The 24,031-nt window shown below is 33.4% G+C and overlaps 4 protein-coding genes across 4 annotated transcripts; all 4 read left to right on the top strand.

Annotated features, from left to right (window-relative positions):
• The first annotated feature begins 1,051 nt into the window (after window positions 1-1,051).
• LOC114392118 lies at window positions 1,052-7,648 on the top strand. The gene is made up of 4 exons (XM_028353154.1): window positions 1,052-1,442; window positions 1,877-1,990; window positions 2,084-2,154; window positions 7,173-7,648. Exons 1-4 carry the CDS (start codon window positions 1,275-1,277, stop codon window positions 7,414-7,416), a joined length of 597 nt encoding a protein of 198 aa, XP_028208955.1. The 5' UTR covers window positions 1,052-1,274; the 3' UTR covers window positions 7,417-7,648.
• Window positions 7,649-12,773: 5,125 nt separating this feature from the next.
• Window positions 12,774-13,812, top strand: LOC114391623. The gene is made up of 2 exons (XM_028352607.1): window positions 12,774-13,097; window positions 13,189-13,812. Exons 1-2 carry the CDS (start codon window positions 12,774-12,776, stop codon window positions 13,810-13,812), a joined length of 948 nt encoding a protein of 315 aa, XP_028208408.1.
• A 2,149-nt stretch (window positions 13,813-15,961) lies between these two features.
• On the top strand, window positions 15,962-16,561 carry LOC114391622 (uncharacterized mitochondrial protein AtMg00810-like). Its single transcript, XM_028352606.1, has one exon. It carries the CDS (start codon window positions 15,962-15,964, stop codon window positions 16,559-16,561), a length of 600 nt encoding a protein of 199 aa, XP_028208407.1.
• A 509-nt stretch (window positions 16,562-17,070) lies between these two features.
• Window positions 17,071-18,509, top strand: LOC114393287 (ethylene-responsive transcription factor TINY-like). The gene has a single exon (XM_028354565.1). It carries the CDS (start codon window positions 17,394-17,396, stop codon window positions 18,144-18,146), a length of 753 nt encoding a protein of 250 aa, XP_028210366.1. The 5' UTR covers window positions 17,071-17,393; the 3' UTR covers window positions 18,147-18,509.
• Window positions 18,510-24,031: the final 5,522 nt, after the last annotated feature.

The following is a 24,031-nucleotide window of genomic DNA, read 5'->3' as shown; positions in this document are numbered from 1 at the left end:
TCCTTAATTGCATCAATTTGGTCAGTAAGAGGACCCAACGCCTTTAGATATTTGTTTTCACATTAACTTGCTCATGTTTATTGCTTTGTAATTAGAATAGAAAATACTTTTACTTTCATTCACAATCATGATTTCTGTTTGCAAATGCTTGATTATTGAACAAACCTTTACCAAATGAACAAGTTCCCTGAGTTCGATACTCATTTCACACTGTTTTAATTATTTACTTGATGACCCGGTGCACTTGCCGGTAGATTTTGCATCCACACAAACAAGTAGTATCCCAGAGTTCGAACGCGCACACACACGCCCCCCCCCCCCCCCCCCCAACACACACACACACATGCATAGATATTATTATATTATTAGTTATATAATGACATAAGTATAATATTTGATATTTTAAATTGTTTTTTATTATAAGTCTTACATTTTATTTAATATTTTCCAAAAAAAATAAAAGTAGGATCAAAACTGAAAATCGATTTATTCCAAACTACTTTAAATTGCATTGGATCGAATCAAATTAAAAGTTTAAACTAAATCGAATGGATGATTAATTAACAAAATCGAAATGATTAGATGAGGTGTATGATTTTTTTTTCAAAATCGATCCAATCCAATCCGCGAACACCCCTATTGGCTGGGCCTTCAAGGCGATCACGCTCCTCTCCCTCAAGTGTGTTTGGAGCTTGGGCACATCAACCCAGAACAACTACACTTACACCTCAACCAATTAGAAAATGTCATGTATGAGTGGTTTGTTAATCGATAATTGACTTGACAGAAAGAATCCAATTGAACCAATTTTAAAAATTAAAAGACCTAATTGCATAGTAGAAAAAACTAAGACTTAATTGAGCATCTTAAATAAAATAAGAGATCATGTATTAAGCAAAAAAAAATGCATTCCCTCAAAACTTTCCCCCTCCAATAACACAAAACCCTGATAAAAGGGTATAAATGTCTTTCCAATAAAGGCTACAATCACATACTTTTAGGTTCAGGATAGCAAAACCAAAACCAAGGGCTTATCCCTCACTAGGAACATGGCAGTTAAACAAACATTAACTGGCAAATCTGAACAGTTTTTTTTTCTCTTCCTCGTATCTTTGCAGACAAGAGAAGAGAAGAGAGATATTCACCGAGAAAGACATAAATGGCGATGGAATAGTGCAACTGTGAATGAAAATTGAGAAGGGTAACCGAAAAACAAAGGAAGGGTTAATCAGATCTGATCTAAATTCAAATTATTTTTGCGTTAAGATTCGTGTATGGCCACAGAGACCATACGCAGCTCTGTGAAGCTCAAATCAAGTGCCCCAGATGGCTCTTCCAAGGGAAAGATTGATTCTTCAGCTGTCAGGAAGAAAGTCGAAAGCTCAAGCAAGCTCCCCGCTGATTCAAAGATGAAATCTGTTTCAACTGTGACAAAGTCTGAGGTATTATTATCAATCAGTTTTCACAATTGAGAATTTTAAAGTTGGAGCTTTTGTGTTGTTTGAGCACAGTTTTGACCATATGGATTATGTTATTGAATTGGAATCATTGGAATGTTAAATGGGTAGTTTCAATTTGTGTGGAATTATGAATGTGTTAGGTGGGTTTTCACTGGCTGCTTGAAATTAAAGGTGATGTCCTTAATTGGGGAAGTTGGTCCAGAATTTTGTGGATTGTTCAAAATTCAAATAATACATCTTTATTTATTGCAATTGCATTTGATTTCCCTTGCACATATTTGTGATATGAACCTGTTTTTGTATAATTTGCATAGAATTCTGGCCCATATACCATATGTTTTAATATCTCAATTGTGTGATTTTTGATTAGGATGGTTGTGTCTAATTGGTATTTTTTTGTGGATACACATTTGAAGGTCAAATCCAAATCGACATCGTCATCTTCAAAAACAGTAACAAAGACAACTACAAAAGTGAGAGAGAAGAAAGTCTACAGTCTGCCTGGGCAGAAACATGATCCTCCAGAACAGGTGTGAACTCATAGCATTTAATTCCTGGAATTACAAAACTAATGTTCATATATAGTAATCAACTCTATCGCATCTTTGTGGTTTTGTTGACAGAAAGAACCCCTGAGGGTTTTCTATGAGTCATTGTCAAAACAGATACCAACTAGTGAAATGGCAGAATTTTGGTTAGTATCCTTTCAATCTTACAGCTGTTTACCCACCATTTTCACTCCCATGAATGAACATTGGTAGCATGAAATTGCCAGTTTAAAACCTGTGATGTAAATTCAAGAAATATGCTTTAAATTCATTTATCTTGTTTCAGATTTTACCATTGCAGCTTGAAGTTATCTTCATTTTATGCTGTCTTGTGTTTCAAAATTTCTGAGCCATCTTGCTTGGATTCTGATGGACCATAAACCCTTGCATACCGAGGGAGAGGAAAGGAACACAAAACTTGGACAAATATTTGTAAAATCCAATTGGTGTATGAAAGAAGAAGAAAAAAGAATAAAGGAACTGGATGGAAATACAATGAAAGAATGTAATGAAGGAATGTAGAAATTAGTTGGAAGAGAGAAAAAAAAAAAAGCCTAATAGACTAGACAGCTGGCAAGAGAAAGATTGGAGGAGAAGAATTGGAATTGTAATAGTGAGGGCACTAGTCATAAAATTTGTTTATGGAGGTGACCTTGGTTAGGGGAGGAGTGTGCACTATCCTATAGGGTTAGGGTCTATTTGATTCTCTTCTCTCTTTTTGGTTTTAAAATTTGTTTTCTAAATAACTCTGCACTAGTCATAAATCAATTTTTTATCCAAAATGCATCATGTTTTGAAAATTGTTTCGAAAACAAGTGTTAAAAAAAAACAACTAGGATATATTTTATCATCATCATCTTCTTTTGTCATCTTGTTCAACCCGTCTGCTCTGTGCCTTCACCACCTTCCATTAACTGTCTAAGAAACCCTGTTTAGTTGCATTTTGAAAACTATAATAAGTTTTTGAGAATAGAAATCAAACACATCCTTAATCTCTAATTTTCTTTTTTAGATTTTTTGGTTTTCTTTCCTGTTTTGTTTCTCTGTTTTTAGCTATAATTTTCTGATTTGACATTCCTTATAGCTGAATATTATCCAGTTTTAGTTTCAGTCAGTTTTTCTGGTCAATATTTGTACCAGTACCATACATACTCCAAATACAAATTCAAGCAATGGGTATGCAAAATAGATTAATAATGATATCTGCTCTGTTTTTTTGGGCATGTATCCAAGCTAACTTATCCACAATAGCTATGTAATAAGTTAACAACTACAATTGTTCTGTTATAATGAAACAGAGAATAATTGTATATCCTCCATATAAGGCTTCTAGTTACTTATAGCAAATTGAACTAAAAGCTTTCTGAGTGTTGAAGGCATTAGATGCCTCTACTTCTCATTTAATACTTTGCTTACAGTAATTAAATGGGTGATAGGATGATTTAACCATCACTCTGAAACAAATTAGTGTTTAAAATCTTTTATATTTTAGTACCTTAATTTTACTGACAAGGTTATACTGCTACTGATAAATACTTCTTTGGTCTTCATTTGCATCCCTAGAGAAGGTATCATTCCTTTCCCATTCTTTCCCATCTAACAGAAACCATAACGTGAACAGTAACAGGTAGTAGTTTGTTAAACAATGTGGTATGAGCATTATTTGGGTAAATAATTTTTGTTAATAGTATTATAGGGTTAAAAGTTTGTTTCAGAGAGATATTTAAATATATTCTAACATCAATGTGTAAAGTATATAAAAAAATGATAAATTATTAATTTTGGAAAGTCTTTTAAGTATAAAAAATTTTCAATTATTTGTCTCATATATACTTCCCACCTTGACCAGAAAAACAAAATGTCAAGCTTCCCTCCTTCACAAAAAAAGAAAATCTCAAGCTTCCCTCTTTCACCAAAAAGCCAAATTAAATCTCAAGCTCCCCTTCAATGCTTTGAAACAATTGATCATAACGGATATATACCTCACAACACTATAAACAATTGATCAGAAGATTCAAAGTAAATTGGATCTTATGGGTAGAACCCAAATAATATGAGTCATGCAAGTAGAGAATAGTAGGGACTATATATGGTGTCAATTGTTTCAAAGCAGTATTGGTGGAAGCTTGAGATTTAATTTGGTCTTTTGGTGAAAGAGGGAAGCTTGAGATTTTCTTTTTTGTGAATGAGGGAATCTTGACATTTTGTTTTTCTGGTCAAGGAGGGAAGTATATATGAAGTAAATAGTTGAAAATTTTTTATACTTAAAAGACTTTCCAAATTGAATAATTTATCTTTTTTATATATATATATTTACCCATTGATGTTAGAATATATTTAAATATCTCTGAACGAATTTTTTCCCTATAAACAAAAATTATTTACCCAAACAATACTCATACCACATTAATTAAGAAACTACTACATGTTACTGTTCATGTTGTTATTTCGGCTGCTACTGATAATAAACCATTAGAGCATCTGCCAGTACTCCCATTCCTACTTCACTTCATAGAAATGGTTGTTTGTTTCCATAGATCTGAAGATATTGAATGAAACATTTCTTTTTTCTCAGAATCCTTTATTCCTTAATGATTTGACTGATAGGCATCTTGCTCTGCTGTTGTCCAATTGGCTCTTGACTTGTTATTATTGCATATCCTGGAGGACTGGAAGTATTATACATATATGTTAGTATGGAACCAATTTATTTCTTATTTACAATAAAAGAATTAGTTAGAGTTTCAACAACTCATTTCCTTTCTTGTCTTAAATCACCTGTTAACATTTGTAGTAAATAACAATGAAGGGATTACCTTCCTTTTCAATTAAGGATGCATGTATCAGTTGAAAGCAATGTTTCTTCCAATCTCGTCATAGGTTCCAGTTTGAAGTTTTAGCTCAGTGACTCTTATAAGTTACTAGTGTCTTATAAGCAATGTAACAGTATGAGTATTTTTTACTTGCTACGTGATCTAGTGGTGCCATTTCGTTATTCATTTTTCCTGCACTAATGCTAGCGCTACACACTTGTTGACCAATCACAAGATTTGGGACCTTTCTTAAATACCTCCTATTACTTTTTTGTAGTTCTCTGTTCCTTGCATACAATTGGGTTCTTCTACGGCCAAATCTCAAGCACCCAAAGCAGCATCCTTTCTTTACATCTTAGATGAAATGTACCTCTACCCTCTAATTCTTTTGAAGACGCTTTGTGCCAAGATTAAGATCCTTTCTTTGAACCATCTTATAATCTTGATATCCACCCTAGACGTCCTTTTCTTTGAGGAAAACCTCTCTCTCTTTTCGTCCTATAGCTTAGGTTGTCCGATTCAACAAGGGTAGAAGTCGTACGCATAAATCATCTCCATTTTTCGAACTAATTTATAGGTGCTAACTAATGATGATATTATAAGCACTCCTAACTGGAAACTATAGTGAAGGTCTCTGGAATGTCTTCTGCATTTGTATACCTTGTTGTGTTTGAGCATTCTGTGCCTGGATCTCAGTAAAATGCTTACTACAGGAGAGTGATTCAACCTGGATATCCTTGTGATCTGCTTTCTTCCTATCTTCCTGAAATAAAACTTCTTTCTGCTCTATAGCTTCCCTGTTTATGTGTTTAAATCAAATTGTTTTTCTGGAGAAAAAAAAATAAAAGCAATTTCATATTTGACCTTATTTGTTAGACACTGCATTTTCTTTTTCTTTAAAGTATACCTTATTTGTTTGACCCATATACTATACGAGAAGTTCCAACATTTCTTTTAAACCTTGTTTTATTAAACTAAAAAGCTGCTGAAAGTTATGAGTTATATGAGCTAACCCATTATGCCACCAAGTTGCTTCAGCAAATTCTGTAATCCTTTTCAGAATTGACAATATTTTTAGTTTATTACAATAATTTATTCATGTCACTTGCATTATTGCATTTTGATGAGTTTAATAATTATATGTGGTTCCATTTGTTAATGTACTTTTGAAACAAATGGAAATGATCTCTGTTCTTATGCTGCTGATGACATTATCAACTGAGTATCTGCTTGTTACATGTGTGCTTGCTCAAGGGTGACAGACAAAGCAGCTTCCAGTATTGCCATTCAGGATTACCCTAACCATTGACTGACAAACTGATTGACTATATCATAATAGAATATCATACAGTATTAAAGGAATTTGGTATCTCGGTAAATGTGTCAACCGGAGGATCAGTCTTTTTGTAGACCTATGGCAAGATCTTTTGTACTTGAAATTTGTAATTTCTGTCATTGGTTACTGTAAAGCATAATGTTGGAAGTATATTTCCATGTATTTTCCATTATATTTCATTTTCTTGACACCTGCTTCTCCAAAATTTTAATCCTCAATTTAATTTTTTTGATCCTTTTTTCTTTCATATCATGTAAATTGAGTAACCATGCTCTATACAAGTACAAAGGTCATCCTTTACTAAATTAATTATGAGGAAAGGAAGGAATCTGTAATTTAGGATTTAACAATTGAATTTTGCTCCTGTCCTATAGTACAACACAAGTACATCTGTCTATAGTACTTGTCATGGCTCTTTCTGTCCTAACAGTCAAGTATGTTAGATCTATTTTCTGGTGCTTAAATCTTCCCTTTTGTTTTTTCTTTTATTTACATAGGAATTTCTGGATTTAACTACAATTAATTTAGAGTTAAATATTCTCCAACAATGAAAAGGGCAGCAACTTTGTTAAACCTTTACAATAAGACTGGTTGGACAATGAATACTCATACTGTCTATCTTCATTGCCTGATTTGATGGGGAAAAAATGGGTAAATCTATGAAATGTTGATAGTAATTGGATTTACATACAAAAAAGTTTAGCCTTTGTTCTAATATAACACAATACCATAGTCTAGAATTTGACAGAACTTCACTTCATCATGACTTCAATATTACCACTCTTCCCTGAAATATGCAAAAGACATGTTCTGTTTCCACCATCACATGCAAAACTTTCAGGGAAATATTGATCACGGTGCCTTTTCCATTGGCAGCGTATAATGAAATAATGTTTTCTTCAATTGAAGGGATCATTAAGCATTTTAAACAATTATGCAATATAATATACTTCAATGTGTAGAGTTAAACTTGCTCAGAAATTAAAAACTAAGGCATATATCCTTCAATTTGCAGGTTAATGGAGCATGGGTTGCTGTCTCCAGAAAGAGCTAAGAGAGCATTTGAGAAGAAGCAGAGGAAACAGAAACAGCTACGGACAGGGACTCCGGTTAAGCCATCAAAGCCAGCAACTAAAACTGAAACTTCCCAGAAGCAACAACAGACATCCAAAAATGGTGACATAAAAGCCAAGAAAAGAATTGTAGAGAGCGACGATGATGATGATTTCATTTTAAGTCATAAAAGAAGAAAAGGATAGTAAGAAGGAAAGCCTCAAAACGGCTATAGCAGTGTTTTACATTGCTTCATAAGACTTTTATTTAACTTTGGAAAAAAAATAAAAAAAATAGAAGAAATTTGCCAGACAACCTAACAATTGTTAGATCAAGACATTCTTTATGTTTCTAACTTACTGAGTCAAGAAGGAACATACAATTTTATGAGACTTTGGCAATATACATGATGACCATTGCAACTATTTTTCCCCATTATTTGACATTTTCACTGCTGAGATTGAAACTAACATCCCTTTTTAACTAGCTCATTTCTTCTTATATATTTGCCTCAGAAGTTAAGGTGTGTGGCTCTCTTTGCTTCCTTTTCTTTTCTTTTTCTCTCATGTATTTGGTAACATGGTTGAGCTTGATTATGATTGCCAATCTTGAAAGTCCCTTTTTTAGATAAGGCTCCTCTAAAGGGTATAATATCCTCTCTTGAATTAAAGAGGGTAAAAAGTTCACAACACACTTTAATTTTAAATGGACAAAAAATTCACCTTACTTGTGCACTTTAGATATTTCACTTTAGTGGAGCCTTTTTCCCATTTTCTCTTTCAATTTTCAAGATAATGAGTACGAAAAATGATTTAAGGTCAGAAACACAAGTGTAAAACTAGCACATATGGCCGTGTTTATTTAGGTTCTATCGTTAATTTTAGTCTCCATTTTCACTCTTGGCAAGAACATCTTTGTAAGTGACAAACTCATGAGAATAATTCGTTTCCTACACAATCTAATTAGTAGATATGATTGTCCCACTGAAGAAGTGGGACTAGATTTGACTTTCAATTGTCTGAAAGGACTGGTAGCTGTATAAACTTATTCACCAAAAGGAGTATTTTAGAACGTGTTTATGCATGAAGATTGTATCTTTTCTTAATTGAGTCAGACATGAGTAGCTACTTTATTTAAAGAGAATTTGAAAGGAACTTGCATTCTGTCTTATTATAATGTGACACAACAACAGAAGATAATTAGACTAGCACGAGATTCTGAATGCACCTTTGGAGGCACAGCAAGCATTTAATCATATGATTTGGACAAGAACCTAAAATATATCAGTATCTCAATCCAAGGCTAGCTAGCTAGTATGAACGTAAACTTGTAGTACACAATTGAATAGTTACTATAGGTACTATTTGTGTTATTCTATATTTAAAGTTTCACCACTATAATAAGCGGTGACATTGAATGGATTTCTTTGTTTGGTACATTATAGAGGTGAAACTCCAAACCTAATTAAGAATAACACCGATAAATAACTATGATACTTTATCTAAGTTTTATCCTCAACGAAATCCTAATCATACCCCGTGACATGTCCATTGAAAATGCATTCAATAAGATATAGAATTACATTGAAGTAAAACTTGAATAAAAAGCCCATGTAAGATCCTGCAGATATCACCTGAATTCCATGTGAATACAACATGAGATAACATCAGAATCATCTAGAGACCATAATATGCATGAGATGTATATTTATGGCATTTGAATCCTGTATTCTCTTATTTGTAATGTGAATCTCCCATTATATTTTGGAATGTTGATTTCGAAATCTAAATTTATATTCTAGAATGGATTTTTCGAAATACAATAAAAAAATGTTGAATACAAATAAGAGAATACAGAAACAAATACACTATATTCATTATTGCATCTTTAATTTGGTCATCAGAGGCCCCACTTGCAACACATGTAATTAATGTGGTAGAAGTGTGCTACATCCTCCATGTATGGGCAATACATGTGACACTATCTAGCAAGCGGTGAAGCTGCATGTTTCAATGAGGACTCACTCCTCCTCACTCCCCATACCTCTATTTTGACCCATGAATAATTAAATTCAAAGAAGCACACCACCCAATGAAACAAAAGTGTCACACTCATTGCAGCTTCTTATTTTACAGTATTTGTGATGTATAATTAAAATATTCATGTAACACCCGAGGTATTTAACTGCATTGTGGTTTTCGGTACATAAATGCACAAGAGTGTACAAACGTCGGAATTATGGACCTAACCAAAGCCTATTCTTTGTGACAGTTGGATCAATTTTCATTACCTTTGACTACATGGTGGGATGACATGTACTTTACATATAGAATGGAGGCTTATAGGTGTATGTTTGAGTCAGACCGAATTCTCAGTAAATGCACCTCAAGTCCCTGTCATTGAGCATATTGTCATGGTCTTTTTGTATAATTTTTTTTCCAAAAATACTTATACGAAAAAAAAAACAAGAAAAAAGGAAATAAATTTCTCTTCCTTAAGCATAAGCTAATCTGTAAAAAATTCTCATATAAACTTTTTTAAAAGTTTATTTTTAATTTATACATAAGATAATTTTAACTAGTAGAAAGACTTATTTTTTTTGCTCATATAAGTAATTGGAAAGAAGTTTTTCGTAACAGGACTTTGCCACTATACATAATTTTTTTAACATTCTGAATCCTTCTCGGACTTTGCTAATTACTAACCCTTCAGTTTCACCAGACAGAGCCATTTGCCAAAGATATTACATTCAAGTTTAGTAACTCTATGGTTAAATAATTAATGACTAGTGTTTGAAATTTGATGGGAATTCATTAATGATTAACGAGTTCTGAAATTGGAATTAAATGCTTTCTTTCCTTGTCTTTCTTAGAACAAGGAATCCCAATTCATTGATTCACCAAAATAGATCATAAGTAGGAGTGGCCTTTGTCGGGCCTTGAGATGATGATCCATGCTCGGACATGGCCCATATGTGTCAGCATTAAGGTTGTTTAATCGTTTTCTTATTAAAAATGATTGGCAATCGTTAGGTTTCAAGAGGTTTCATTTTTGCACATTTGTGTTGATGTATCCATGAGCCTTATATATTAAGACCTTGACACTCTAGACTGAAAAAGGTTTAATTTTATGGATCCAAATAGGTGTCCATCAACAGACAACAGCTCATTTCATAGGTACAATGTCAACTTCTACTCACTAATAGGCATACTCTGGAGAATGTACAATAGAAAACAACCACCATGAGGACAAAATTAAATTAATTTCCGTGTCGTTATTAACTCTATATATGTCACTTCAATTTTGAGTTTTTTTTTCTTAACTTTTCTTCGTTATCTACTTGAATCATTATTCAATAATTGGCACCGTAAATTAGTATACATAGATTTGTAAAATGTCAATTTTTGTGTTTAGGGGGGTGAGTGAGCGTAATGTGTTAAGTCAAGTCTTAATAATAGGGGAAAAGGGTCCATATGAAAAAAAAATGATGCCCAGGGGTTAGTCCATTTATTAGAATTAAATGGGTGTTCACATATCTGCACGTGGCAACACAATTGGAACCACCTATGGTGCACCTTACGTGCAACACAAACGTAGCATTGTTGAGGAGTTGGGACCCATATTTGTAGTGTAGTGAGTGCTTCCTGTTTGGTGCCCCTAAGATGAAGGGTGGTGATGATATTGATATGAATAATGTTTGATAGACATCTAATGTATTATAAATATAATATTGATTGTTTATGATATTGATATAAATACAATAGTGAGTGTTTTCTGTTTGGTGTCCGAGAAAGTAAAAAAAAAAATATAAATACAATAAAATTTATGATGTGATGAGAAAAAATAAAAGATGTTGTGAGTATTTAAATTAAATAATGATTTATGTATCATTACTCATTCATATTGATGTCAATACTATCACATTACCACTACTACCGGATAGTGAATTTGGACAATCACTGCATGGAACATATTGATTCAAGTAGCTACCAGACTAATTTGTCTAGATACTTGTGACCCTGAAATTGAAGAAAAAACAAAAGAGAGAGATGATTGCCCCTGCTAGGAATGGAAAATAATTTATAGCCAAAGGGAAGAAATCAAAGAAGGGTCCAAAAACCTAAACATTGCTGGCTACTGCTATCCAGTTTTAAAGGCACTCACATGCGTTGCTTCAATTCGTTACATAAATATAAATCTCTAGCTAGCTCATAAAGATGATATATACCTTGTTCAATTAATTTACCAAATTTAACATGTGCAATATACTACTATATAGTATATACCAAGTTATTTAGCACAAGCTTTTAACAAATGAACTATTTCTGATCAGTACTTTAATCAATGGGTTAACAGCCAAATATGAATGCATTAGAACGAGCTGATGATAGCACATGATGATAATGGAATGATATAGTTATATTAGTTAGTTCAATCACATTTGAGTTGAAGTTAATTGGGGCAAAAATAATTAAGAGCTTTCTATCAAATTTCTTCACAATGACAAAGCCTATATTAATACCCTAACCATGCATGGTGCCAATATTAAAAACACGCATTAATGATATAACATAATTATATTATTAATTAATTAGTGGGATCACGTTACGTCACCCCTTACATTCATAAATCCACCAACCAATTAATCTTGCTACCAAGATGCATCGGATAAGTTATATTCCACACACCACACCATACATACATACAAAATGCTAGATCGCAATAGGGTAAAAAAAGGGCAAATTGGAGATACTGCATTAGATTAAGTGAGTGGTATGTATAATTGGGCTGAAAAGCTGTGTGATCTTGAACGAATACACGGATAAGGGATAAATGAACAGTGCAACGTGGGTGAAACCGGGGGCTGGGGTTAAAGATTAGGTTATTGAAGAGTGAAGTGCACAGTGCATATCATACAGAGCAAAACCAAATAAAGCAAATTTGCGTGGCACAAAGAAAGGGTGACCCATCGTGTATTTGTACCCACCGGGGCAAGCATAGTGACCCATTATTTCCCTTGTGGGCCCTCCTCTGTCAAGCTTTATAAGGGTTATATGACTCATTGAGAAGTGACTCTACAAATCATAAAAGCATGGCTCATCAATTTGCTCCCTTGCATGCCTTCCTAAACCACCTTGCTCCTCTTCTTCCAAGCTCCACATAAAATTTCTCTCTTGACTTGACTTGCCTCAATCTATTGTTTTTTTTCCCAAATATATCTTTCTCTGAAAACAATATTGTATCAAACACAATTACATATTAAATATGAATGTTAGATATTAATTAGAAAAATAATAATAACAAGTTTTATGAACTTTAAATTGTGGAAGATGAAAGTTGTAAAATTGTAAGTTACAAAGTTTTGAATAAGCAATTATGTGAGCATTTAATATTCTTGAATAAGCAAATTATGTGAGTAGTCACTCTATTCTAGTATAAATAGGGGATCATACTCTTGTATTTTGTGTGTCAAATGAAATAAAATCTTCTTTTTCTTCCAACAAAGTGGCATCAGAGCTTGAGTTCTAGAGTGTTGAGAGAGAAACACTTTGTGAGTTGAGAGATGGCAAGCAATGGCTTGAGTATGTTTCAATTCCCTCGTCTTACCAAAGAGAATTATGATAATTGGTGTCGTCGCATGAAAGCCTTGTTAGGTTCTCAAGATGCATGGGAGATTGTAGAGAAAGGTTATACCCAAACTCAAAATGAGGCTATTTTGTCACCAAATGAGAAGGAGACTATGTTGAAGTCGAAGAAGAAGGATCAACAAGCACTTACTTTCATTCATCAAGGTTTGGATGAAGCTATGTTCGAGTTGGTGTCAAATGCAACCACATCCAAAGAAGCATGGGAGATTTTGAAAACCTCCCTTGAAGGTGTTGATAAGGTAAAAAAAGGTGCACCTACAAACTCTACGTAGAGAGTTTGAATCATTGCATATGAAGGAATCTGAATCTATCTCGGATTTTGGCAACAAGGTGTTGGCTATTGTGAACCAAATGAAGCGTTATGGAGAAAATATGGAAGATGTTCGTGTGGTGGAAAAGATCCTTCGCTCCTTAATCGCTAAATTTGATTATGTGGTTTGTGCTATTGAAGAGTCTAAGGATTTAGACTCAATGACCGTAGACCAATTGATGGGTTCTCTTCAAGCCTATGAAGAAAGGTTCAATAGAAGACATGATGAGCCATTGGAGCAAGTCCTTAAAGCCAAAGCTTCTTTGAAAGAAAATGGAGGAGAAAGTAGTCAAAAAGCACGTGGACGTGGAAGAGGACGTGGTCGTGGATGTGGTCATGGCCAAGGAAGAGGAGATCGTGATAATTTTGACAATAATGAATGGAGGAGCCATCAATCCACTAGAAGTCGTGGAAGAGGAAGAGGAAGAGGTAGAAACAATTATGAAAAAGCATATGAAAGGAGGTATGATAAATCTAATGCTGAATGTTTTAATTGTCATAAATATGGTCATTACTCTTGGGAGTGTAGAACAAATGTTGAAGAGAAGGTCAATCTTATTGATGATAAAGAAGATAAAGAAGTTGAAGAGCCAAAACTACTACTATCACTTAATAATGGTGAGAAGGAAGACAAATGCTTATGATATCTTGACAATGGAGCAAGCAATCACATGTGTAGATGCAAAGAGAAATTTGTGGAACTTGATGAGAAGGTGAAAGGAAATGTTTCTTTTGGAGATTCTTCCAAGGTGCAAATCCAAGGAAAAGGTACCATTTTAATTTCTTTAAAAGATGGTGCTCACAAATTAATCATGGATGTTTACTATGTTCCTAAACGAAAAAGTAATATTTTGAGTTTGGGACAACTTGTTGAAAAGGGGTATGAAATTCATATGAAAGATTGTTGTTTATGGCTTCGAGATCAAAATTCTAATTTGATTGCCAAGGTGTTTATGTCAAGAAATAGAATGTTCACTTTGAACATTAAAACCAATGAAGCAAAATGTTTGAAGGCTAGCATAAAAGATGAATCATGGTGTTGGCATATGAGATTTGGGCACTTGAATTTTGGAGCACTAAAATCCTTAGGAGAGGAGAAGACGGTGAAAGGGATGCCTCACATCAACCATCCTAATCAATTGTGTGAAGCATGTCTCCTTAGAAAGCATGCAAGAAGGAGTTTTCCAAAAAAAGCTAATTCAAGAGCAAAGGAGCCTCTCCAACTTGTTTACACCGATGTGTGTGGCCCAATCAATCCTCCTTCATGTGGTAACAATAAATATTTCTTGCTTTTTATTGACGATTATAGTAGAAAGACTTGGGTTTATTTTCTAAAGCAAAAATCTGAGGCATTTGTAGTTTTTAAAAATTTTAAAGCTCTTGTGGAAAAGGAGAGTGGTTATGTAATCAAAGCTCTAAGATCCGATAGAGGTGGCGAATTCACATAAAAAGAATTTAATGAATTTTGTGAAAAATATGGGATTCGTCGCCCTCTAACGGTTCCTAAATCTCCACAACAAAATGGGGTAGCCGAGAGAAAAAATAGAACTATTCTTAATATGACTAGATGTATGTTGAAGGCTAAAAATATGCCAAAGGAATTTTGGGCCGAAGCTGTTGCATGTGCCGTTTATTTGTCCAATCACTCCCCAACAAAGAATGTCAAAGATCAAACACCACAAGAAGCATGGAGTGGAGTGAAGCCAAGAGTTGATCACTTGAGAGTACTTGGGAGCATTGCATATGCTCATGTACCCGACCAAGGAAGATTCAAGCTTGATGATCGGAGTGAGAAACATGTGTTCATTGTCTATGATGCAAGCTCAAAAGGCTACAAATTGTACAATCCAAACAATGGAAAGACAATTGTGAGCTGAGATGTCGAGTTCTATGAAGAAGGCACATGGAATTGGGAGGAGAAAGAAGACACTTATGATTTTTTCCCGTATTTTGAAGAAATAGATGAATAAGCCTTGACTCCAAATGATTCAACTCCAGCACTTTCACCAACTCCTTCAACCAATGAAGCCTCATCATCTTCCGAAGGGAGTTCAAGTGAAAGGCAAAGAAGAATGAGAAATATTCAAGAATTATATGATGAAACTAAAGTTATAAATGATTTGTTTTGTCTTTTTGTTGACAGTGAACCCTTAAACTTTGATGAAGCAATGAAAGACAAAAGGTGGAGACAAGCCATGGAAGAAGAAATCAAAGTCATTGAGAAGAACCAACACTTGGGAGTTATTAAGCCTTCCCAAAGGTCATGAAGCAATTGGAGTCAAATGGGTGTTCAAAATCAAGAAGAATGCAAAAGGAGAGGTTGAGAGACACAAAGCAAGACTTGTAGTTAAAGGCTACAAGCAACAATATGGAGTTGATTATGATGAAGGGTTTGCACCGGTTGCTCGCATGGAGACCATTCGTCTTCTTATTTCCTTGGCAGCTTAAATGAAGTGGAGAATTTTTCAGCTTGATGTAAAATCGACATTTCTAAATGGCTATCTTGAAGATGATGTATATATTGAACAACCAATGGGTTTTGTCATCGAAGGTCAAGAAGGAAAAGTCTTGAAATTGAACAAGGCGTTGTAAAGTCTAAAGCAAGCACCGAGGGCATGGAATACTCGCATTGACAAGTACTTCCAAGACAATGGGTTTGTTCGTTGTCAAAATAAGTATGCTCTTTATGTTAAAACTTTTAATAATGGTGATGTCTTATTTATTTGTCTTTATGTGGATGACCTTATCTTTACCGGCAATAACCCAAATTTGTTTGAAGACTTCAAGAAATCCATGTCTCGTGAATTTGATATGACAGATATGGGACTCATGTCATATTACTTGGGAATGGAAGTGAAGCAAACGGAGAATGGTATCTTTGTCTCACAAGGAAGCTACACAAAAGAAGTGTTGAAGAAATTTAATATGCTTGATTGCAATCCCGTGAACACACCTATGGAAGGTGGCTTGAAGTTATCAAAGTTTGATGAAAGAGAGAAGGTAGACTCCACGGTCTTCAAGAGTCTTGTGGGGAGTTTAAGGTATCTAACCAATACAAGGCCCGATATTCTATATGCGGTGGGAGTTGTGTGTCGCTTTACGGAGGCTCCTACCTCTCCTCATCTAAAAGTCGCAAAAAGAATTCTTCGTTACTTGAAGGGTACAATTGATTTTGGATTGTTTTATTCTCCCTCCAATAACTATAAGCTTGTGGGATTTTGTGATAGTGATTTTGCTAGAGATGTTGATGATAGAAAAAGTACTACCGAATTTGTATTTTTTATGGGTGATTGTGTTTTTACATGGAGTTCTAAGAAGCAAGGCATTGTGACACTTTCTACTTGTGAAGCCGAGTATGTAGCTGCAACTTCTTGCACATGTCATGTCATTTGACTAAAAAAATTATTGGAGGAACTTCAGTTGTTGCAAAAGGAAAGCACAAAGATTTATGTTGATAATAGATCTGCACAAGAGTTTGCCAAGAATCCGGTGTTCCATGAACGAAGTAAGCATATAGATACAAGGTATCATTTCATTAGAGAGTGCATTACCAAGAAAGAAGTAGAATTGACTCATGTGAAAACTCAAGATCAAGTTGCGGATATTTTCACCAAGCCTCTCAAATTTGAAGATTTTTGAAGATTGCGAGCAAGACTTGGTGTGCAGAAGAATTTTCCAATCAAGGGAGGATGTTAGATATTAATTAGAAAAATAATAATAACAAGTTTTATGAGCCTTAAATTGTGGAAGATGAAAGTTGTAAAAGTTGAAAGTTACAAAGTCTTGAATAAGCATTTATGTGAGCACTCAGTATTATTGAATAAGCAAATTATGTGAATAGTCATTCTATTCTAGTATAAATAGGGGATCATACTCTTGTATTTTGTGTGCCAAATGAAATAAAATCTTTTTCTTCTTCCAACAATGAACACTTGTTTCCATCAAATTCAAACCTTCATTTATAATATTACAAAAGACTAGCTTTTCTGTTAGACTCGACTCTTGTTAATTACCACTATCTTCATCTACAACGTTGTGAGAGACTCACTTATTCTCCTAGACTCAACTTGGGTCGATTAGCTCAATCTTAATTCAAAACGTTGTGAGAGATAGTTTATTCTCCCGGACTCATAACTTTAGTTCAGTTGATTGTCTCAATATTTGATGTCTTGCTTGTTTACACTCCTAAACATTTCAACCATAGTTTATTCTCCCACGACTATATATGTCACTGCATCGCGATCGCAATTGGAAACCTCTTACAATGAGAGTTTCAGCCCAGAATTCCACCTCATTCTTACCTTCATCACCGTCTTCGTCGTCGCCACCACTGTCGTCCGAATCCAAGACAGAGAAACGCAACCGCGAGTCGAACAATCACCCGGTGTACCGAGGGGTGCGGATGCGGAACTGGGGGAAATGGGTGTCCGAAATCCGCGAGCCGCGCAAGAAGTCACGCATATGGCTGGGTACATTCCCCACGCCGGAAATGGCGGCGAGGGCACATGACGTGGCAGCCCTCGGTATAAAGGGGAATAACGCCATTCTCAACTTTCCTGAACTCGCGGCCTTACTCCCCCGTCCAGTGTCCTTAGCCTCCCGCGACGTGCAGGCTGCTGCAGCCAAGGCGGCTCACATGGACCTGCCTTCTTCGTCTTCTTCCATTTCATTGTCTTTGGGTTCAACTACTCCGTCTTCGTCATCTTCATCTCTATCCTCCTTAGCTTCCACCGCGGACTTGTTGTTGTTGTCCACTGCCTCAGAGGAACTGAGCGAGATCATCGAGTTGCCGAGGCTGGAAACAACGAGTTACGAGCTGGGGAACGAGTTTGTGTTCATGGACTCGCAGGACACGTGGATGTATCAGCCACCGATACCGTGGTTACATACTACATACGACGGTTCTGATGCAAATGAGTTTGCAGTGCCAGAGAGTCGGGTTATGACTAATTTTGAGGGTTTTCTGTGGGACTACTGAGATTTCTTTTCTTTTCTTTTATCTGTTTCTGTTTTTTTTTTTTTTTGGATGCTTTCGTGATTTGACAAAATTTAAGTGGAGTATTTCCAAGTGTTTTGGTGCTTGTTTTTAATTAAAATTGGAGTTTTATCATAAAGGATCATTAGTGATGAAACTCTAAATTTTGATTATAAGATTGATTACGTCAAAACTACTGCATAAAATGCTTTGCCTAAATTTTGTTCATGTTATTACGTTCTTTATTTATGATGTAACTTACTGCTGTTTTTTCTCTCTCTTTTTTTCTTCTTCTTAATTTGGCTTTGTATTCTAAGCCCTTTGTGGTTTTTTGTTGAGGGGTTCGGCATGGCTTTCTTTGTTTGATTTTCGGGGTTTTTTTTTTTTTTGTCTCTGTTTAATTTGCTTTGTATTCTGTTATATAAATTTAAGAACTTTTTTGTTTGTTTGTTTTTTTTATAAGACTCGTTTTAAGTTTTTTTTCTGCATTTTTCTTAAAATATCTTTAATTATTTTACAATAAATGCTATGAAAATATATTCTTTCTTTTACAAGGATTGAAAAAATGATTAACACACATAATTAATTAGATAAAAAGTATTTTTTTTCTGACTAGATAGAAATTAATTATAAATAAGTGAAAAGAGAAAAATGGCAAGTTAATTTCAATTATTTTAAGGATAATTATGAAAAAATAATATAAATTTAGTAAGTTTAATATTATTAATTAATTTGTCAAGGATGTGAATTAATTAAAGTAGTCTTATTTTTGAAGACTAACCGAATATTTTTCTTGTGAATTTAGTCTTAAATGTTTAATTACTGTGGAAAATGTTCATAATTTTCCCTGTTTTGGAACAAAATATGTAGTGCTTGCTTCCTGAAGTGAGTCAATATATGGATCCTTGCTCAAGCTTGTGTTGTCAATCAAGCTCAAGAATTAAATCTCATGGTTGTGTCTCTATGTTCACGTAGCTACGTCATCCATACTATAAGTTTTTATAATAATTTTCATATTATTATTATTATTATTATTATTTAAGAATGTAGATTAACAAATCCAATATATACAAATATTCTGAATAAATCCATTTTACACAAATATTTAATAAGATTTAGTCATTTTTACGACATCCAATTCATAAATTTAATGTGGTGATAAGGTGATTTCGTATTTATTTATATAAAAAGTTTTACACTAACAATTACGTGTAAATTAAACTCTTTTTTTTATCCTTCTCAGTGATTTAATATTGTTGTACAAATAATGTTACTCTTGTGTTATTGCTTGAAAGAATAGTACTTGCAAAAAATAAATCAGAAAAACTTCACTTTTAAGGGAATCTTGATGATGTTTATTGTTGACCATAAGGTATCTTTCTATTGGAGCTTATTGTTAGGTATAGAGAATTCTGTGTTAAATAAATAAATGAAAATTAAGGCTGAATAGAAAAGGTTAAGCAATAAATGAGAATTAATCCAAACATAAGTGTCTCTTTTTCATATAAAATAAACTAAAATCATTACACTAATTATTTAGTTTATTTTCCATATTAGTTTAAATCATTCAACAACAACATATATATAATTATTTTATATGAAATGAATACATACTCTTTTATATCACACAATAATATAATTATTGTTATTTGACTTTGTCTTATCTAATGTGAGAATTAATCTTTATATTTAGATTTTATTGAAAAATACATTTAGATTTTTCACGCAAACTTTTCTTGTACAAATTTTGTTCATTTAACGAATTTTGGTTCGATATAATTTTCGACTACGATTTTACATAAAAAAATTTTAAAAAAATATTTTTTATTTAAAGGAAATACAAGTAAATTTGAACATTACATTTATACTACTTTATTAATATTAGTAGTTTTATTATTTCATTTCACTCAGAAACACCTATTTAATGATAATAATAATATTATAATTACAAATATAACTATTTTTTTTTTCAATTTTCAAAATAATAATAACAATAAAAATTGGTACAAGTCACAGCAGTTGTATCCTTTAATCAAATGATTCGGGATTTAAATCATGATTGACCCTTTGAACATGAAATAAATCATGTCACTACAAAAAAAATATTTTTTTGGTGGCTTTTTTCTGACAATTTCAATAAACCGTCACAAATGTTATAATTTTTTTACAAAAAAATTAACAACCACTACCACCACCAACTTATATTACGCGTGTCACTTAACAGTAATTGAGTAACAATTTTACCAGCCATCAATTTAAAAATTTTAAGTATAATTTTTTAATTCTATTTCAAGAGACTTTACAATATATTATTATTTTTTTAAAAATTGCAACTCAATAGTGTAGACCTTTGCTACGACAAAATACTAGCACCCAAACTCCAACTCTCATTTAGGGTTCAAAGTTCTTCCTAGTGTCGAAACATGGTGGATTCCCAAACTCCAACTCTCATTTTCGGTTTAGGGTTCTTCATACCATTCTTTTCTATTCTCAATGCGATTTACAAACTCTAATATAGTTATGTGCCCAAAACGCTCATATTCTCTTTCTCGCAGATTTGGAATCATTGACGCAACATTTTTTTCTCATGGATCTGGAAGTGTTCGTGCAACTCCATCTCTCTTTTGCGGATCAGGTAGTATTCATGCAACCTTGTTTTGTTAAGATATGTTTTCTTGGTAGTATCAATAAATAGAGTTGTAAACCATGGGATTCAATCAGAGTAGAGGAAATAGAGGGGTTTCTTGAATGTTATTTGTGACAAAATTACATTGCTCAAGCTTAAGGGAAAATTTTGTGCTCAAGCTTAAGGGAACAATAAATAAGTTGTTACTTGAAATTAAGGAGCAGATTTCCTACTATAGACGAGGTCATCCTTTACATGGCTAGTTAATTATCCTAAATAATTGTTGTTGCTAATCTTATAAAAAAAATCATAATCTCGCATAGCTCATAGATCTAATATGTTATTGAAGGAATTATGATATGCTTTTTTCTCAAAGGTTGTAAGAATGCCTGCTTGCATAATTTAGATATATTGAAACATCTATTTAATTAATATCTTATTCTGTTATGAATTTTCAGATTTTTACAATGTGATGTATTTATATTTTAGTTAGTGGTAGTGTAGGTTTCTAAGATGATGTAATTTGTCTTGATTGAATAATGACTTTCTTCAATTTAGTTGTCCCCTCTCACAAAATTACTCTTCTCTATATGAACTAATATCTTATTACTTTGTTTCAGATTTCACCTTACTTTGGTTCTTATTGCAACAATATGTTGCTAGATTATGTAAGTACACATTTGATTTGAAAGTTCTTTTAATTTTCATGGAGTTAGAATAGGAATTATTGCACTGTACAAGTTCTGTTCCTGAGCTTATTGCCCCAACAAGTGGGCAAATACTACACGCCTTAGAGGATTTAGAAAGGATGCTTGGCAATTTACTTCAGTGAATTTTTCTCAATGTATTCACATGGGTGAACGTGAAGAACATGACCCATATATAGAAGCTTCACAAGCACAAATGGTGTATCATGTTGATGATGAGGTAAATAAGGGTTGGAGTGTTGTTGTCCACATGATGCCAAGAGATTTGTATGATATGAGAGAAGTTGGAGAAGACATTACGTTTGAAAGTGAGTCGTACCATGAGCAAGATTTAAGTAATCTATTTGCAAATGAAATAAAAAACAATAACCTTGGCAAGGGATGATGTAGATGATGCAAATATGTTGGAATAACTAGACATTAATTTATTTCATGAACTGATATATTTGGTAAGATACAATTTCATTGACATCTGTTTTTATAAATATATATTATTTGTTTTATTGTCAAATTTATATTTAGTATTGATACATGTTTGCTATGTTTTGTTGCTACTTTATTATATTCTAATTTCTCGTATTAATCTTCAATTACAATTGCTTGGTAGTGTACTTTAGTGTAAGTAGTCATGCCTCCTAAACCCAAACGTCCAAAAAAAGGAACACCTACTCAGCAATCACATCTTCCTCCTCATATGTCTCCTACTCAACAACTATATATTCCTTCTCCTACGGCTCCCACTCAACAACCATATATTCCTTCTCCTATGGCTCATACTCAGTAGCCATATATTCCTTTTCCTATGGGTCCTGCACAGCAACCACATATTCCTTTTTTTATGGATCCTACACATCAGTCACATACTTTTTCTATAGCTTCTACTCAACAATCATACATTTGTCCTCCTCTTATGGCTTCTAATCAACAACCATACATTCCTCCTTCTATGGCTCCTACCCAACAACCACATGCATCTACTCAAAAGAAAAGTGTAGGACGTGAGGCTACTAAAGTGTGGACTGTACAAGTCATAGGTAATAATTTCAATATGTTTTTACACAAAGTATAGTTGTTGTTGTCAACATCAATTTTATTTAATGAAATGGGAATTGGAAAATGATTAGTAACTTAGGGCTCATATATTATTTATTTTTAAGTTTGCACTTAGTAGTTGCATAGTCTATGCTATTTATTATTTGTTAGGAATATAAATTGAATTAAAAAATGCTATCAATTATAGTTATATTTCCTAATGAAATGTCATGTCACCATTTGATAGATGAACAAGGAAATACTAAAAAGGTTCAGCTAACAAAGCCAAGTGTATTTGTGATGCCTCGTGGTGAACATATAGTTGTGCCATTTGATAGTCAACTACGAGCCTATGGAGAAATAGCTACACTTCTTTCATAAGCTTGTGGACGTATTGCCACGGATTCAAAAAACATCCCAATTAACTTTGATAGTTGGTCAAATGTTCCAAAATTATACAACGATGGTTGCTTTAATATTGTAAAGGTATATGCATACACCAAATTGTTTAGCCTTGCTCTCTTTAATTATGATTTGCTAACATTTTTTTTGTCTTTTTTCAAGAATCTGTTTCATTTCCAAGCACCAAAATCAGTTGTTGAGTGCTATTGCTTTCTTTGCATGTCAAGAAAGTATAAGAATGGCAAGACAAATTTGTGGAATAGTGTTTATGATACTTCATTATCCAGAGAACAATTAATTGCTAATGTTCCTAATGGAACTCATAAAGATTAGTGGTCTTCATTTGTTGATTATCATCTAAGGCCGAAATATAAGGTAATTTTAACATAGAATTGTTACTATTAATTTTTTTAGTTTCTATTAATAAGTTGTTTATTGCATAGGAATTATGTAGGAAAAATGATGAAGTTAGAAAAAAGCAAAAATTCTTCATACTGGTGAGTCAAAACTTTTGTCTATAAAACAACATGAGATGGTAAGGGGGTGTTTGGTTTGGCTGTTTTCTGTTTTCATTTTCACTGGAAATAGAAAATGGTGATGAAAATGCGTTTGGTTGGATTTTTGAAAACATTTTCAATGAAAATATTTTCTCAAACGAATCAAAAACTGAAAACAATAAAATCTCGTTTTCAGTGTTTTCAGTTGAAACCAGGAACCTCATTTTGGGTAAAATGAAAGTGCATTAGGGAGTAGATCTTGGACATGTTGTGGGTTGAGGAGAATTGTACATTGCGACTCACAAGAAGAAAAATGGATAATATGTCAATGAGGAGGCAAGGTCTATTGAGATAATTTATGAGATTCCTTTCTATTTCTTAATTCCATAGTTTCTAATTTTTTGTGCTTGATTTGGTTTCATTTTATCCTCTTATGTTGTTGTTGGACCTTGTGGCCTCAATAATCTTAAGAGGGATAGGCTTAGAATGCAGAAGAAGCAACAACAATCAATTTAATAATGTTCTATAAACATGCAAGGCAAAATTGATTGCAATAACATAAATGAGATAAGGGAAGAGAGAATGCAAACACAGTTTTATACTGGTTCGGCCACAACCCGTGCC

Source organism: Glycine soja, chromosome 17, assembly GCF_004193775.1.
Source record: "Glycine soja cultivar W05 chromosome 17, ASM419377v2, whole genome shotgun sequence".
Classification (NCBI taxonomy): domain Eukaryota; kingdom Viridiplantae; phylum Streptophyta; class Magnoliopsida; order Fabales; family Fabaceae; genus Glycine; species Glycine soja.
This window is presented reverse-complemented; position numbering and strand designations above follow the sequence as displayed.

Excerpts from the sequence above, each read along its gene's own strand:
- LOC114393287 (XM_028354565.1), top strand. The coding sequence starts at position 17,394 with ATGTCACTGCATCGCGATCGCAATTGGAAACCTCTTACAATGAGAGTT.
- LOC114392118 (XM_028353154.1), top strand. The coding sequence starts at position 1,275 with ATGGCCACAGAGACCATACGCAGCTCTGTGAAGCTCAAATCAAGTGCC. Across the intron at positions 1,443-1,876 it reads CAACTGTGACAAAGTCTGAG|GTCAAATCCAAATCGACATC; the intron begins GTATTATTATCA and ends ACACATTTGAAG. Across the intron at positions 2,155-7,172 it reads AGTGAAATGGCAGAATTTTG|GTTAATGGAGCATGGGTTGC; the intron begins GTTAGTATCCTT and ends TTCAATTTGCAG.
- LOC114391623 (XM_028352607.1), top strand. The coding sequence starts at position 12,774 with ATGGCAAGCAATGGCTTGAGTATGTTTCAATTCCCTCGTCTTACCAAA. Across the intron at positions 13,098-13,188 it reads CCCTTGAAGGTGTTGATAAG|GTGTTGGCTATTGTGAACCA; the intron begins GTAAAAAAAGGT and ends TTTGGCAACAAG.
- LOC114391622 (XM_028352606.1), top strand. The coding sequence starts at position 15,962 with ATGTCTCGTGAATTTGATATGACAGATATGGGACTCATGTCATATTAC.